This window comes from Polypterus senegalus, chromosome 1 (genome assembly GCF_016835505.1).
Source record: "Polypterus senegalus isolate Bchr_013 chromosome 1, ASM1683550v1, whole genome shotgun sequence".
Lineage (NCBI taxonomy): Eukaryota > Metazoa > Chordata > Cladistia > Polypteriformes > Polypteridae > Polypterus > Polypterus senegalus.
Genome location: NC_053154.1, coordinates 106550391 through 106568171, shown reverse-complemented (window position 1 = coordinate 106568171; position 17781 = coordinate 106550391). Strand labels below are relative to the sequence as shown.

General features: G+C 40.7%; 1 protein-coding gene across 3 annotated transcripts in view; it reads left to right on the top strand.

Annotated features, from left to right (window-relative positions):
• LOC120530881 (vesicle-associated membrane protein 2-like) overlaps window positions 1-17781 on the top strand; it is a 58476-nt gene that overhangs the window by 16308 nt on the left and 24387 nt on the right. For 2 of the 3 annotated variants that reach the window (XM_039755623.1, XM_039755614.1), the window contains exon 2: window positions 10423-10510. In XM_039755623.1, the coding sequence (XP_039611557.1) occupies window positions 10423-10510 (88 nt within the window). Of the gene's footprint in view, window positions 1-7829; window positions 7908-10422; window positions 10511-17781 lie in introns of those variants that run through there. The other variant, XM_039755634.1, reaches the window with a different exon arrangement.

The following is a 17781-nucleotide window of genomic DNA, read 5'->3' as shown; positions in this document are numbered from 1 at the left end:
GCTTGCTTGCGCCACCAGTCTTTCTTTTCTTCTTTTGTTTTGCACCTCTGCCACTCCTTTTAAATACTGGTGGGCACAGGTGCCTAATTAAGCGCCACGGAGTGCCAACAAAGGAATCAACCAGACAGTGTGTGTCTGCATGTGAATGCGCCAGCCACCCCATAGCCATGGAACTGACCTTGTGACAGCCATTTTCAGACATTTTATAATTATCATCCTATGTACATATTGTTTCATTTGAGTTCAGACTGTTTAATTGCAATACCAGTCAGGAGTAACAGCTGCTTTGTGAAGGACAGTCAAACTCCTAAACCTGTGGACCACACTGCCCACCCTTCCCAGTTACATCTGTGATGGATTCTTGACAGCCAAGTGAGTTTCATGGTGGATATTCTGAACACACACAGTCATACCCTCCATTATCAGCTTTCGTTGCTCTATTAAGAGGAAATGAATCAAAAGGCGTGGCGCCTCCATTACCTGTTTGCCTCTTCAGAACTACTGTACTTTATTACAGTAGGGCTTTACTCACTTTGTAGCATTATACCATAACATTTTCTAAACCCACATAATCCTGAGCAGGATTGTGGGGGCCTGTGGCCTATCTGGGTAAGCATAGGGTGCAAGGCTGGAGCAATACATTATAGTTTTGTTAGTAATTATTTGTATAAATAAAAAGCAATTATACCCAAAACGCCAATAAATTTAGCTTGTTTCCAATTGCATCCAATTTCTCTTGATATTATTGTTATTATTATTATAATTATTATTATAATTTTAAATCAAAGTTGCAAGAGCAGTATACCTCAGTAAAGGTCCAAATTGTCTTCCAGTTTGCCACTGGTTGAAAACTGCAATTACCCCGCTGCCACCTGTTGTTCCCTAATGGCTGATATATTTAAGACGGTCCATTAGAGTTTGTTTTCATTGACCTTCTTTTATTTATTTATTTTTTTGTCTCCATTTTTTGTATATTTATGACTTTTCGTTTATATTTTGCTCATCCTTTTAGGATTTTTTTGCACTATCTGTGTTTTCATTTCTGACATTCACTTTACTGCTGTGTGGTCTGCTTTCTGTTTTCAAAGTAATTGCTACTGATCGTTTCCCTGTTGACTTTGCCTCCACAACTACATGTGTCTGTCTCATGGTTTCAAAGCCCCTCTAGTAATTATATAATAATTGTGTGGCTGTGATCTGTTGGCATAATTTGTTTTTATACAAATAATGTGACCTGTAGGGGGTGCCCACTGAACACATTGGAAAGACTCTAGCATACAGCAGATTTTAACCTCAGACTTGCTGGAAGCTTTCCTTAACAGTTACTAAGTATACCACATAGGGCTTAAAAAGGTTCTAGACTACATCTACACTACTTCATTTTCCTTTGAGTTTTTAAATGATCTCTGTCCACAGTAGCATGTTCACATTGTTTATGAAAGTATCTCTACCAAAACTAAAACAACTGAAAATGCATCTGAAACAAGATGTTTGCAAATATTGGGCATGTGCACAACAAATGGAAAATGCATGAAGGGATGGCTATGGTACCAACCAAAGGGATTTATCACAAAACTCCATTCATTCATCCATCCATCCATCCATTATCCAAACCTCTATATCCTAACTACAGGGTCACGGGGGTCTGCTGGAGCCAATCCCAGCCAACACAGGGCGCAAAGCAGGAAACAAACCCTGGGCAGGGTGCCAGCCCACCGCAGGGCAACAAAACTCCAGTGACTAGTAAATCATTTTCCTTTTGCACATACATGCAGCATTCAAACTGCATGAAATGCATTTTAGATGCATACTGGTAAGCCACATGACAAGCGCCATTAAAGCAACTTCATCTATGTCTGCTATAATGGAATATCAGTTTCTTCCATGATGGTGGCCAATAAGGCCGTAAAATGTTGTAATGAGCAAGGGATATGCAATAAGCACAAACAAATCAGAGTGCAACTTGAGTCTGGGGTTTCAAAACCCTTCATTTTCAGCCACCCACACTGAAGTATACAGCTCTGGAGACCGTTTTTAAAAGTCAGGGATTAAAAATACAGGGGTAGTGTTGACAAAAGGCAAAAATGGAGACTAATGTCTACATTTTTAAATGAAAGCTCAGAAGTGTGGACTTAGCTCTAGAAACAACCAATTCTACTTATGTAATTAGATGATTGTGAGGCAAAGAAATAGAAAATGTATAAAATAGGGAACACATGCTGGAGGAACTGGAAGGCTGCCATGGAAAAAGACAACTTTCCATTCTTCTGTTAGATTTCACTCTGATGAGAATTTTCAGAACAAACCTCATTATGATCATTTTACTGTTTTCCAGTGATTTATTTTAGTTGTTACCATTAAATGGTGAAAAACTTCATTAGCAAATACAAGTTAAAGGCATTTTAATCATAATGTTTTTGCTTCCTTTATTATTAAAACCTACTGGATGAAAATGATTTTCTTCAGTTTACATTTCTTACATAGGATAGTATGAATATACAGCGGTTTTACAGGTCTGTTACCCAGTGTCCCAAACTCTTCATCATCCTTGTGTGTGTAGAGTTTGAATCTTCTCCTTGTATCTAAGATTCACTCCACTTTACCTCCAACATCCCAATGACATGTCTGCTAAATATTGTTTTTAGATAGATAGATAGATAGATAGATAGATAGATAGATAGATAGATAGATAGATAGATAGATAGATAGATAGATACTTTATTAATCCCAAGGGGAAATTCAAATACTCCAGCTGCAGCATACTGATAAAAAACAATATTAAATTAAAGAGTGATAGAAATGCAGGTATAACAGACAATAACTTTGTAGAATGTTAATGTTTACCACCCCGGGTGAAATTGAAGAGTCACATAGTGTGGTGGAGGAACAATCTCCTCAGTCTGTCAGTGGAGCAGGACAGTGACAGCAGTCTGTCGCTGAAGCTGCTCCTCTGTCTGGAGATGATACTGTTTAGTGGATGCAGTGGATTCTCCATGATTGACAGGAGCCTGCTCAGTGCCCATCGCTCTGCCACAAATATCAAACTATCCAGCTCTGTGTCCACAATAGAGCCTGCCTTTCTCACCAGTTTGTCCAGGCGTGAGGTGTCCCTCTTCTTTATGCTGCCTCCCCAGCACACCACTGCGTAGAAGAGGGCACTCAGCACAACTGTCTGATAGAACATCTGCAGCATCTTATTGCAGATGTTGAAAGACGCCAGCCTTCTAAGGAAGTATAGTCGGCTCTGACCTCTCTTGCACAGAGCATCAGTGTTGGCAGTCCAGTCCAATTTATTATCTAGCTGCACTCCCAGGTATTTATAGGTCTGCACCCTCTGCAGACAGTCACCTCTGATGATCATGGTCTATGAGGGGCCTGGTCCTCCTAAAATTCACCACCAGTTCCATGGTTTTGCTGGTGTTCAGTTTTATACCGGGACGTTCAAGTGTATGAATGGACTGTGGAGTGGACCAGCACTGCTCCCTGCCTTGTACAAAATTCTTTCAAAATGCACTCTGGCCCCAAGCAAACATGAACTGCAGTAAGCAGATTTCAAATAGTTATTTACTAGTGAAGAGCAAAGCAATTTGACTAAAACTGAATTAGTAGTGAAACTTAGTGTTGCTTCAAAAAAAAATCTGAAGCAAACTGTGTTTTGTCTCTTGTGCATTTCACACCATAGTTTCTCATCTTTATTTCCATGTACAGAAGCATGGGAAAGTGTATTCTGGTACAGCACTTGAAATCCATTGACCTGGGTATGTGGGCACCAGTCAGACTCTGGAAGTATCCTGTTTCAGATTGATTTATGGAGTTGGGGAAAAGTATGGATGGTGTTACCTCTGACCCCAAATGAGGCTGAATGTGCAGGAAGGCAGTAGATGAGGCAGATCACTTAGAGGGAGCTGTAGAAGATCGGCGATGAGTTGGATAGTCACTAGGAATTGAGACCATGATTTCATCTGTGCAATAATTCTTAATGAGCAATATTCTGTTTTTTTCACTCCAAATAATTTTAAAAACCTCAGAAACCTCTTTCCAGTGAGTTTTTGTTTGATAACTGTAAAATCGTACACAAAACAAAATTTTATGGGCAGTTTTTCATAACTTTATTGGAAACAAAACTTTGCCCATCACTATCTATATACTGTATATAATTCACTAAGGCAAGACACCCATGGAAAGGCAAAACACCCATGGAAAGCACGCTGGAAGGGGCGTGGATTCACTAAGCCACCGACAAGTAAGACACCTATCGTGCACGCAGGAAGGAGCCACGCCCACCAATTTCAAGACCATTGGATACGACGACAACTCGCAGAGCCACGCCCACAAACTTGGACGCGACGACACAGAAAAACCGGCGTCATTTATATTTGTCTGTCATAGAGACTACATGCACCTCCGAGCCACGTTGACTGTTTATAGAGGCATGTTTCTCGCAGAGGTGAATTGCCATATGCAGCATGCAAAATGGTTTGCAAGGGGTATCCCATGGGATCCTTAAAACAGTCCTTTACAACTGAGGTTAAAACACAATGAAGTAAGCAGTCTTTAAAAGCCGAGTTTTCGGTTACGATGCATGACCATGTGCACCATAGCAAACTGTTTTACACGCTACATACAGCAATTCGCATCCACGACAAACATGCGTCTTCTTCACTCATGGACAATTATATGTTGCTCTCTCCAGAGTTCTATCTTTTCATTCACTTTCTGTTATATCCTCAAACTCTCCTTTTTTAGACAACTGTGTCTTTCCAGAAGTGTTCAACTATCAATAAATAATTATGCGGCGTTTGTTATGCCGTGGATTCACTATTGTGTTGTATTTTGCTCTCTCCAGAGTTCCATCTTTTCATTCACTTACTGTTGTATTCTCACACCAACCCGTTTTAGACAACCGTGTCTTTCCGGGAGTGTTTAGCATTCAATAAATAATTCTGCATGAGATTGAGCGTGGGTCTACCCGGCGCAGAGAGGCATGGGTAAGCCATTGAACCCCATTCGGGCTGCAAACTGTGGAATTCCCACTAAGTGCAACTCATACACTCCCACTGGTTATGTCACTACCCTTCGTACACACCCCCCTTCCACCTTGCTACTACCGTGGTCGGGTGTCTTGGTGAATTATATATAGAAAAGCAGCCAAAACCTCCCTGAGCAATGAAACGTCTATGTGAGTCACAGGTGCATCTGGACTGTGCAAAGACGACAACGACTCAAGTGACGAGTTGGAGGTGGGCACATGAGCAGGCAGTGCATACTGAATGAGAAATCAGCAGACTAGCATGATGGATGGAGTGGAATGGACGTCCTTTTCCTCTCCTCCCATTCCACCCTCCGCGCCTGAGTGCCGTGCACCCCCATCCCTCCATCTGGCAGGAGTAGGCGCGATGGCGGTCCCCCAGTTTTCAGTCACGGACGATTGTGTGTTGGTTCGTTCTGTGCATTGTTACAATGTTGCTTTTCTTGCTCATTTATTACATTAGCGATTTTTCAAATTTTCTCCCTTTGCTTAAAAATCATTAACAAACCGGCCTGATAATGCGGCGTATGGTATGCCGCAGGTTGGCTAGTATGCTATATTATTTTCAAAGAACTGAGCACTCCCTGCTGGACACAGCTGATGTTAATATTACCAGAAGAACTATTTGTCTCCATTTTCAGGAGCATCTTACATACCTAAGTTAAGATGACAAAATTAAAGAAGAGTACCTAAAAGAGACAGCAAACACAGCCAGACTTGTGGGTAACTCACAATGACCTCACCCAAGAGTTTGCATTATGGATTTTGTGACCACTCTTTTAATCTAAACAATATCAAGTTGTTGTGAAGCCTTTAAAATATTTCAACATTTCAAAAAAAAAATCCCAGTGCAGACACAATTTCCCTAGGATCATAAAGCTTTCTGAAGAAATTCTTGGCTATGACGGGAAAGGCACAAACCAGGAGGGCATGGAACAGAGAATGTCAGAGCAGGTGCAGGGGCTTTACGGAATGGGCATCTTGCATTATTGGCAAGTGAGAGGAGAAGAAGAATGCCACTCCAGAACTAGAAAGGTTATCCAGTAAGCTGAGCTGGTAGGTCAGAGGGACCCTACTGACTACGGGTAACAAGTTACACACTGCAGAGATGTCATAGTCTTCCCAAAATTCCAGTTACTACACCAAACTGTCCAGCATAATGGACTGACGAAAGATCTACTACTGACTAATGAAATCACAAAGCATTTCCCTTGTAGTTGAAATTTCATCAAAAAATAAAGTAAAAACTAAGACAATGTATCATTTAATCTCCTATAACACTTAAAGCATCTGAGGATAGGGATGTAGTGCTCTCTCCTGGAATTCTGATTCCTGGCCCATTCTTTGTGTAAGTGTCGATGCAAAGACACACATTGTCATCCTATCCAGCTCTGGATCCTGCCTTGCACTCAGTGCTGCCTTGTAATGTCATGTAAGGCATAATAAAAAGTATACATTAGGAAAATTGATAAATGAAGAAGTGTAACATTTCAAAATGACACACAGGGATAATATAACTAATTGGCCTAACTGGTTTTAAGGCCTTGACAGTGTATACATGGTCACTAGACCTAAGTGGAAACCATCGAGAAAAAGACAGAGAAATTTGGTGAGAAGGAGAAGCAGGGGTGTAGCTGCATTTACTTCATTATGGGTGCAGAAAGTGTTTGGAAAGACAGCTGTTTGATATTTGATTGCATTGTTCAATGTGTGGAGACACAGTGGATTAGTCATTAATGCCTACAGTTCCAGTGTACTGGGTTCAAACTTCAGTCCGCACAGACTGTAGAGTTCACATGTTCTCCTTTTGTATGTGTGTGTGTGAAGGGGTTTCTCCAGGTTCTGCAGTTTTCTTGTAGAGATTCCTTTTTATCATCCTCAAGATAGACAAGTAGGCTTGAAGGATGCCTGTCAATTGGCCTCAATATGAGTAGATTTGAGTGTGCTCTTGTGACAAGCAACTGACCACCAAAAGTCTTGCAAAGAGACTATTTCCCCTCAGAGATTAACAAATTATATTAAATCAAAATTTTTTAATCCAGAGTTGGTTCTTGCCTAGCATCTGATGCAGGATGTTTTGGTTTTGGCCCTACAGTTTATTATAGTGGTTTTGAGAATGGTTTTCCTGTTAGAAGAATGTGCACCCTCGGTTCTCCTGGCGTGACAGTACTAGTCAGGTTATCAGGACAGCATGTTTAACTGCTTTGAGATGAGGTCACTTACTCATTGTTTAATTAAGCATCTGTAATTATTGTTCAAGGCACTATATAAAAGACAGATTAACAGAGACTGTCTGCAGAGCTTGTGACCCCCATATTTCTGTTTACAGTAGACTGCTCAGTACCTCTCACAGCATGGCCTTGATTCACTTTCAAGGGCTTTAAATGAATGGCAAGTGTGCCTGCCTGACATTTCTGCTTTCAGTCTACTGAAAATGCTAATTCTGACATTTTTCCTCGCTTTATGAGAAAAGCTTAAACACAATTGGCTTTTTAAAATTATTTATTTTTTATTTGATTGTCCATACATTTTTATTAATGTGTGTTCATCATCAAATTAAGAGGAAGAAATAACACATCTGCTCTCAGCCTCTGCCCACTCCAATTCTGCACAGAGCAAGAGAGCTCGATAGCGGAGGTGGACTGTAGGCGGTTGTTGCAGCTTCAATCCTTTATTGCTATTCTTGATTCATTATCTTTAGAGGTGCATTCTAATGCTGGAAAAACCATCAAAGAAGATAAAGGAAGCTGTGGATGCTGTTTAAATAACTCACTGAAACAAAAAAAGAACATCAAGAAACATGAATGCTTGATCGAGCAGTTCATGTGTTCAGAGTAAGACAAGATTGGTGAAATCCTTCAGGAGGAGAAGCACATAAGTGAGATGCTTTATAAATTTGAAATATTTTTTTGTTTGTCTGTACTCTGCCACCCCAAGTATGTGGATGTACACTGAACAGGAAATGAAAGATACTATCCTACACCACTCACAATGCCTCAAAAGCATGCACATACAAACCAAAACAAAATCAAACTGATTATAACTATAAAACGATCTTTTGTTCGTTCTAATTCAGAGGAGCCCAGATTACACAGCAGTGTTTCTAGAGCAGCACACAATTACCTAGCTTGTCAGAGGTCAGCAACACATGCGTCACAGGCGCAATCAGATGTGAGAATTCACCACTCAAGGCTGCAGGCAGCTTCACAGAAACAATCAGCCATTCACTTAATAAAGAGAAAATGCAGGGAACAAGTGGGTGGCTGGAGCAGCGTCTAGAATAAATTGCGGGCATGCTGCCCAACTTCCCTGCTCACAAAGCACTTACCTTTAATATGAATTGAACTTATTCTGCTGTATGTAGGTGGGCAGCATGTTTGATCTGAATTTGTGAATGCGGTCTTCTCTTTGATTGCCTTGACTTTTCTAAGTTGCTTGTTGTTATGATGGGGTTGGTTTTGATCTTTTTTCCTATGCTTTCCTTTGACAGTGAGTGGATATTTTGGGGAGTTTTCTAGACTGAGGACTTTGTTCCTGTCATGAGATTTAGTTTTGGTTTTGCTTTACAGTTGTTTAGTTAACGTCTTTTCATTATAACATTTTGTTTTGCTTAGGCCATTTGATGTGGTTTGCACTGCCTTGCTATGTATGGGCGACCAGAAGTGCATAATATGTATGTGCGACAATATAAATGTCAGCACGGTATGCTTCATTGTTTTCTGAGGTATAATCCAAAATTATTAGAATGCTTTTGTTGTTGTTTAGTGTCCTTTTCTCTTGATTCTTTTAAATTGAATTCTGGTCAAGACTGAGCTTTGGGTTTTAGCTCAGATATCTCAATTTTTGTTTCGTGGTTTTCAAACCTTGGCCTGTGTTTTCAACTGCATTTCATCTCCAGGTCCCTTATTTGTTTAATCTACCGATGTTGTACTCTTAGCAGAATACTGTGTATCGTTTGAGTGGCAGGTGTCCCCTCTTGACAGTTTTCTGCTTATAGCTCTCTTTGCTGTTGGGACAGGTTCCTCTTTGTTCCCACTTTTCAAATAAATAAGTAGCAGAATGGACAGAAGATCTCATAAATCCAATGACCTAAGCTCAAATCTCAGCCCAGTCACTGTGTGGAGTCTGTATGTTTTCCTTGTCTTTGTTTAGTTTTTCCATGGGAGGGCACATATTTCCTCCTATATCCATGACACGTTAACTGGTGCCTTGAAATAAGCCTGCTGTGGGTGTATGAATTTATGTACCCTACAATGGAGGGCCCATGGACCAGAATCTGTTCCTGCCTTATCCCTGATACTACTGGTTTAGGGCCTAATTTCCCATGAGCAAGTAATGGAATAGGCACATTTAAAAATGGATGGGTGGAATTACTTTGTTACTACTAGTTCAAACTACTACTGCAATAAAATTGCTATAACATGACAAACTAGAGTTGCCAACATCATCTTTTTGAGGCTGTAGATGATACCAGCCATCTTGACATTATGCACAAATTAATTATAACATTAGAAAAATAGAAAAATTTAGACTAGAGATGGCCATTCAGCCCAATAAAGCTTACCTACCCACATAACTCCTCCAAAATATTTTTTTCAGTTTTGAAGGCCTCCTCAAGTCCTACTGTCTACAATATTACTTGCTAACTGCTGTGCTCTGTGTGAACAAAAACCAATATTTTGGCAGAATGTACCCTTAACAAGTTTCAAGTTGTGTCTCTGTGTTCTTGTTGAACCCACTTTAAAGTAACAGTCTTGTTCCACTGTACTAATTTCCGTTATAGTTGTAAACATATTTAATCATGTCACCTTCTAATCTTCTTTTCATTAAACTGAAAAGGTCCAGTCCTTTAATATTGCCTCATAAATCGTCTCCTGCAGTCCTGGAATCAACCTAGTCGCTCTTCTCTGGACTTTCTCTCGTGCTTCTATGTCTTTATCATGGCCAGGAGATCAAACTGCAGTGCAGTACTGCAGATGAGGCCTCATCATTGCGTTATAGAGCTTGATGTATTACAATAAAACAATTGCAGATTAGAGATGAATTATGATTTATGCTGTGTTTCTCTGCCTGTTGTATCCACTGGTTCACTCAGGCATCTGTACCCCCCATCAAATGTTCACTGACCTTTAGAAATGACCTCAAAAGCCCCACCCACTACATCTCCCTGATATTTGATGCTGCTTCCCAATTAGGAAAACAGGAATCCTCTAAATTCTCACAAGGGCTTAATTGCTTCTAGCAGTACCCAAACACCATTTTTGGTGTCCCCACAGCTTTCCACTGTCACTGACATCCTGAGAAGGAACACTTACCCATTGCAGTGCCCTACGGATAGAAGTATATTACTGACTGACAGCATCACACGCCTCTGTTTCTTCTTCTTTTCACAGGTCAGCTACTGGCTTGACTCAGGCACCTCCCAGAGCTCCTCCTGAAACTGGCATGTGGGTGCAATCTAACCATGGCCAGATGGATGAGGTGAGTTTTATTAAAGTTAAGGGTTACAATCTCAAGTAATGATGCAAAGGGTTGTGTTTGAGTGGCACTGTGGTGTAAATAAAACATAACCATTTAAAGGAGATGCCTTATAGAAGTCCATAAAGAGTGTCTCTTCTTCCTACTCCTTTATAAAACACTGTCCAGACTGTCATATCACCACATGCAGAATTTTGTGATTTATATCAGAGATGCATTTCATAAGGGCTAGGGTGAGAATCAAAAGACCTGGCCCTGCAATAAGAGCTTAATAATAATGATTGTTTTATTAAACAGAAAAGGATAAATAATACTTACTTAAAAATACTGAACTTTAAGTGGTAAGTACAGAAAACACAAAATTTTAAATATGAAATTAAACAAGCATACAACTAATTACCAAAGCCCAAATATCCACAATATAAAATATACATCTCTAAAAGAAATAGGCAAAAATTCAAAACCAGACAAGTGTAATGCTCCCTCTTTCATTTTGGGAGCCTCATGAACCCAACACCATCAGTAATATAACCAGATGAGTTTGGCAAATGAGGACAAACACATAGAAAGCGAGAGGATAGTGAAAAGGTGCTCAGTGCTTTTTTTAAAAGCAATTCAAAAATCAAAGTGTTCAGAAAGGTGCAGTGCTCCAAAATTCAATAAATAAATAATTCAGTGAACAGCCAGCCTCTTTAGCAATGACCTTTTGTGTCTTGCCCTCCTTGTGCAAGGTGTCAATGGTCGTCTTTTGGACAACTGTCAAGTCGGCAGTCTTCCCCATGATTGTGTAGCCTACAGAACTAGACTGAGAGACCATTTAAAGGCTTTTGCAGGTGTTTTGAGTTAATTAGATGATTAGAGTGTGGCACCAGGTGTCTTCAATATTGAACCTTTTCACAATATTCTAATTTTCTGAGATCCTGAATTTGGGACTTTCATTAGTTGTCAGTTATAATCATCAAAATTAAAAGAAATAAACATTTGAAATACATCAATCTGTGTGTAATGAATGAATCTAATATACAAGTTTCACTTTTTGAATGGAATTACTGAAATAAATCAACTTTGTCATGATATTCTAATTTTATGACCGCCACCTGTATTTGAATGAACATGAACTCATGATCTTTTAAACATTAAGTAATGCTTTTTAATGCTTTCTTAATGATCAAGGATCATGAGAATATGTAAAGAGACGGTGCACAATTACAGAATTAACCAACTGAAACCAGCAGAAATCACATAAAGAAATGAAAAATAACAGAAAATGAACACAAACAACAATAAAACATAAAATACACAGAAATTCACATTGATACATAACAGTTTTGAACACAAGTCCTTTTACAGTAAGGACTAAATTTCTCAATTCTTCCTGCCAATTAATAATTGGGTTATACTTTTGAAGTCACAGAATATCCAGAATAAACTGTGAAATAGGAGATGTGATAATAAAAAGTTCATTTTTTTTCTTAATGGATGAGTGCAATTTGTAATTTGAGAGGTATAATAAAATCCTAAAACCAGTGCAGATTGGTTTATCATCAACTGAGACTATTGTAATCTTATAATTTAATAGAATAGTTGTAATTCCTAAAGTGGACAGTAATAAAGTACTAAAAACGCTTTCAATTAATGCAGTGATTTAAATATTGTTTGAAGTGCTGGAACTAGACAACTATATTACTTCAAGGGAAACCAACACCCACCACATGCAAAAATTACAAAAGACGCTGATATCTACACATCCAAATGATTTGAAAGAAAATAAACTAAAAACAAAAAATGCAAGATGTAAGAGATCTGGGTAAGATCTGGGTGAAACTACAACAACAGAGAGTGGCCAGAACTTATCTGTGCTTTTGGATGACCAGGCACAGCATGATGAATGGACTACAGCTCATTAATATCATTTAGATATGGTTGCCTGAACACATCTGGTAAACTGAATGAGAAGAAAAATTAGTAGATATGCCATAGACTGAAACAATTCAGGACATTTAAAATTCCAAGAGACAGGGAATATCAGAAGCCTACCTAAACATGATACCTTAGCATCTGGGGTAGAATGATGAGGATGGTTAAGTGGTTATGACTTCCGGATAACTCACAGGTGGCTGCCTTTTATAGAAGTTCTCTCACTTTTTTATTTACACAATGTTTATTAAATGTTCTTTTTTACAATTATTAGTTAATTAATTTATTAACTATTAATGTTAATATTTGGTCTCTGACTGTTTGCTCTCAGTTTTGTAATAGATTTTTAATTTGAAGATATGCTGCTGTCATCTGTTATAGCTTAGGTTCAAATCCCCATTTTATGTCCATTGTACTCTTTGTTAAGCCATTTATTTATGTTAATGTTACTTTTATTAATTATCTGCTGTATTTTCTTTGCCTGTGTTATGTTCTATGAGTTTTGTGTGTGGTTTCCCTGAGAGGCGGGGGCACCTGGCAATCACCACCGGAAACTGCTATCGGCCTTATAAAACCAGAGGGTCTGCCACAGTTCCCGGTGGTTCATTCGACTATGCTAGGGAGTGGGTGAGTTACTGATACTTTTCTGTATTTGTGCTACTCTGTTTTCTGGAATTTTTGACCTTCTGTTGAATCTTTGTAACCTTGTCTTCAATTACTTTATTGGGACTTTGTTTGCCTTGCTGTCAAATCCTTTATGCCTTTTGTGATCTTTGAAACATCACAGTATAATGGAGCATTTTTGTGACAGGTAAACATTTGATTTTATAAAGATTCTGTGTTTTCCCTTTTACTAGTTGGGCTTTTGATGGTAATATCCCCCTCTAGTGGGCATTTTGGAAGCTTTTGGAACACTTGTGCTTTGGGACTCTGAGTTCATAACATCATTTTAGATGCAGACCAGAGCATCAGCCTATCTCAATTGCCTTTTGGACAAGCTATGATCATGACAGATGTCACAGGGTGAGTGAAGAGTATCTGAAGCATATGAAGGCTGCCATACATATATGACTTCTGAGGAAATCCATCCATCCATCCATCCTCTTCCGCTTATCCAAGATTGGGTCGCGGGGGCAGCAGCTTGTGCAGAGATGCCCAGACTTCCCTCTTCCCAGCCACTTCTACTAGGTCTTCCAGGGGAATCCTGAGGTGTTCCCAGACCAGCCAAGAGACATAATCCTCCAGTGTGTCCTGGGTCTTCCTCGGGGCCTCCTCCTGCCCGGAACACCTCACCAGGGAGGCATCCAGGAGGCATCATGATCAGATGCCCAAGCCACCTCATCTGACTCCTCTCAATGCGGAGGAGCAGTGGCTCTACTCTGAGCACCTCCCGGATGACTGAGCTTCTCGCCCTATCTTTAAGGGAAAGCCCAGACACCCTGAGAAGGAAACTCATTTCTGTCGCTTGTATTCCCGATCTTGTTCTTTCAGTTACTACCCACAGCTTATAACCATAGGTGAGGGTAGGAATGTAGATCAACTGCTAAATTGAGAGCTTTGCTTCACATCCCAGCTCCTTTTTCACCACGACAGACCGATGCAGAGCCCACATCACTGCGGACGCCTCACCAATCCACTTGTCAATCTCCCACTCCATTCTTCCTTCACTTGTGAAGAAGACCCCGAGATACTTGAACTCCTCCACTTGGGGAAGGATCTCGCTCCCAACCCTGAGAGGGCACTGCAACCTATTCTGGCTGAGGACCATGGTTTCGGATTTGGAGGTGCTGATTCCCATCCGAGCCGCTTCACACTTGCCTATGAACAGATCCAGAGAGAGCTGAAGATCACGGCCTGATGAAGCAAACAGGACAACATCATCTGCAAAAAGCAGTGAACCAATCCTGAGCCCACCAAACCAGACCCCCTCAATGCCCTGGCTGCACCTAGAAATTCTGTCCATAAAAGTTATGAACACAATCGGTGACAAAGTCCAACTCTCACCAGAAACGGGTTCAACTAGCTGCCAGCAATGCGGACCAAGCTCTGACACCGGTTGTACAGGGACCGAACAGCCCCCACCGGATTCCCCGAGGGACACTGTCAAATGCCTTTACCAAGTCCACAAAACACATGTAGACTGGTTGGGCAAACTTCCATGCACCCTCCAGGACCCTGCCAAGGGTGTAGAGCTGGTCCAGTGTTCCGCGACTAGGACAAAAACCACACTGTTCTTCCTGAATCCGAGGTTCGACTATCTGATGGACTCTCCTCTCCAGGACCCCCAAATAGACTTTTTCAGGGAGGCTGAGGAGTGTGATCACTCTGTAGTTGGAACACACCCTTCGGTCCCCTTTCTTAAAGAGGGGGACCAGCACCCTGGTCAGCCAATCCAGAGGCAATGATGTCCATGCGATGTTGCAGAGGCGTGTCAACCAAGACAGTCTTACAACATCCAGAGCCTTGAGGAACTCCAGGTGCATCTGATCCACCCCCGGGGCCATGCCACCAAGGAGTTTTTTGACCACCTCGGTGACCTCAGTCCCAGAGATGGGAGAGCTCACCTCCGAGTTTTCAGGCTCTGCGTCCTTATTGGAAAGCATGTTAGTGGGACTGAGGATCAACAACATCCTGATTCGAGGTCAGCAGCGCACCATCCCCACCCTACACAGTGTTGACACTGCACTGCTTTCACCTCCTGAGACACCGGATGGTGGACCAGAATCTCCTTGAAGCTGTCCAGGAGTCATTCTCCATGGCCTTCCCAAACTCCTCCCATGCCCAAGTTTTTGCCTTAGCAACCACCAAAGCCGCATTCTGCTTGGCCTGCTGGTACCTATTAGCTGCCTCCAGTGTCCCACAGGACAAAAGGGTCCTGTAGGACCCCTTCTTCAGCTTGATGGCATCCCACACCGCCGGTGTCCACCAGCGGGTTCGGGGACGGATGCCACGTCATGCTTCAACCACCTTAAGGCCACAGCTCCGGTCAGCTGCCTCAACAATAGAGGCACAGAACATGGCCCATTCAGACTCATGTCCCCCACATCCCTTGGGACGTGGTCAAAGTTCTGCCAGAGGTGGAATAAGGAATGTATAAGTGGGATATATGAAATATTCCTGTATTCACCTGGTAGCACTGCAATCACTGCCACATAATGAGCTCTGTTACACCTTATCGCAGGAGCAGCTTGTCCAAAGATGGAAAGAATGAAGCTCTGGAGCAAGGAGGAAAAGAAACTGAACTGACTTTCCTTCATAAATGTAGAATGTTCAACCACTTGTAAATAATTTGGAACGACTTTTACATTTCATAGCAAGTTATGGCAAGCTCAGGCACTGTGGCATTTTCTGTACTGCAAAGAACTAGCCTAAATGTCTTATTTCAGACACAATTTTATTTCTGGATGGGTTCTATCTGATCATATCAGATGGAGTGGGAAAAAGCAGGAATGGGTCTGTGGATTTATGTGAATAAGTAATGGTAAAACAGACATCACATTTCAATTTAAACCAAAATGTACTATACAGACATTCAAATACTGACTCAGTTTGTCCACATTATAAGTTACATCACCCTGATAAATTAATAACTCACTCTGTTACCAACACTCTAATGATGAATCATTCTAACCCTAGAATGCTGTTTATTAATCTAGGGGAACATTGGATTGAGCAAATGTCCATTAGCATGTTCCATCTGTAGATATATCAAGCCAGGCCCCTCTCTATTCAATGTTAATGCCTCTAAATGTAAACCTGTGGCACATCTAATAATTTGTTACATTTATATAGCACTTTTCTGAGTACTCAAAGCACTGTCCACACAAGGAGGAACTGAACCCACAATCTTACAATACAATACAGTTTATTTTTGTATAGCCCAAAATCACACAGGAAGTGCCGCAATGGGCTTTAACAGGCCCTGCCTTTTGACAGCCCCCCAGCCTTGACTCTCTGAGAAGACAAGGGAAAAACTCCCAATAAAACCTTGTAGGAAAATGGAAGAAACCTCGGAAAGGCAGTTCAAAGAGAGACCCCTTTCCAGGTAGGTTGGGCGTGCAGTGGGTGTCAAAAGTAGGGGGTCAATACAATACAATATACACAACAGAACAATTCCTTAAGACAGCATAATAATAAAAATTTTAGAATTACGGTTTAACAGTAGATGATACGACATAATTAGGTTTCGATATTTTTAGAGTCCTGGAGACCTCATCCATCTAGCTGCATCTCCATTTGGCCATGCCACGGCTGAAACGTTGCTCCGATGAAAGGACCCTCTTTCCCATGATTCCTGTGATCCTCCATCAGGGATGACTTTACCATAGGCAGGCAAACAACTTGGCAGGTGGGCCGTGGCACCAATGGCCACATTTGGGTACCGAGAAAAGAAACAGAATAGGTGAGGGTTAGTATTCAAATATAATTATCATGTTACTTATGTTATAGTGCTAATGACTAACAACAGAGATGCAGTATGTACAGTTAATCAGCAGCTCTAGTCAGGATATGCTAAACTGAAGTAGTGAGTCTTCAGCCGGGATTTAAAGGCTGAGACCGAGGGGCATCTCTTATGGAAGCAGGAAGACCATTCCACAGTTTAGGGGCCCTGTAACTAAAAGCTCGACCTCCCACTGTTATTTTATTAATCCTTGGAATCCTAAGCAGACCGGCATCTTGAGATCTTAATGTGCGCTCAGGTTTGTAAGTCATGATAAGTTCAGACAAGTAAGCGGACCTTGGCCATTTAATGCTTTATATGTTAAAAGGAGGATTTTGAAATCTGCCCTAAACTTAACTGGGAGCCAGTGTAAAGATTTAAGAACTGGGGTTATGTGTTCATATTTTCTTGTTCTTGTAATAATTCTTGCAGCGCATTTTGGATTAACTGGAGGCTGTATAGAGAACAGTTTGAACAGCCAGTGAACACCGCATTGCAGTAGTCAATCCTACTAGAGATAAATGCATGAATTAATTTCTCACAATCCTGTTTATTTAGAAAGCGCCTTAATTTCCTAATATTTTTAAGATGGAAAAACATGTTTTGGACGACTTTGTAATATGCTTTAAATGACATGCTAGAGTCAAAGATAACTCCTAGATTGCGGGCTGATTCAGTAAAATTAATTGGGATTCCAACTGAGTTAAATGACGACAAAATATTGCTGTGATCAGCGTCATTCCCTCCAACAATTAACATCTCTGTTTTATCTGTATTTAAAGACAAGTAGTTCTCATTCATCCATTCCTTTAATTCACTAACACAACTAATTAAAGACAACATCGGAGAAACTTCATTTGATTTAAATGAAAGGTATAACTGGGTGTCATCTGCATACGAGTGAAAATTAACATTA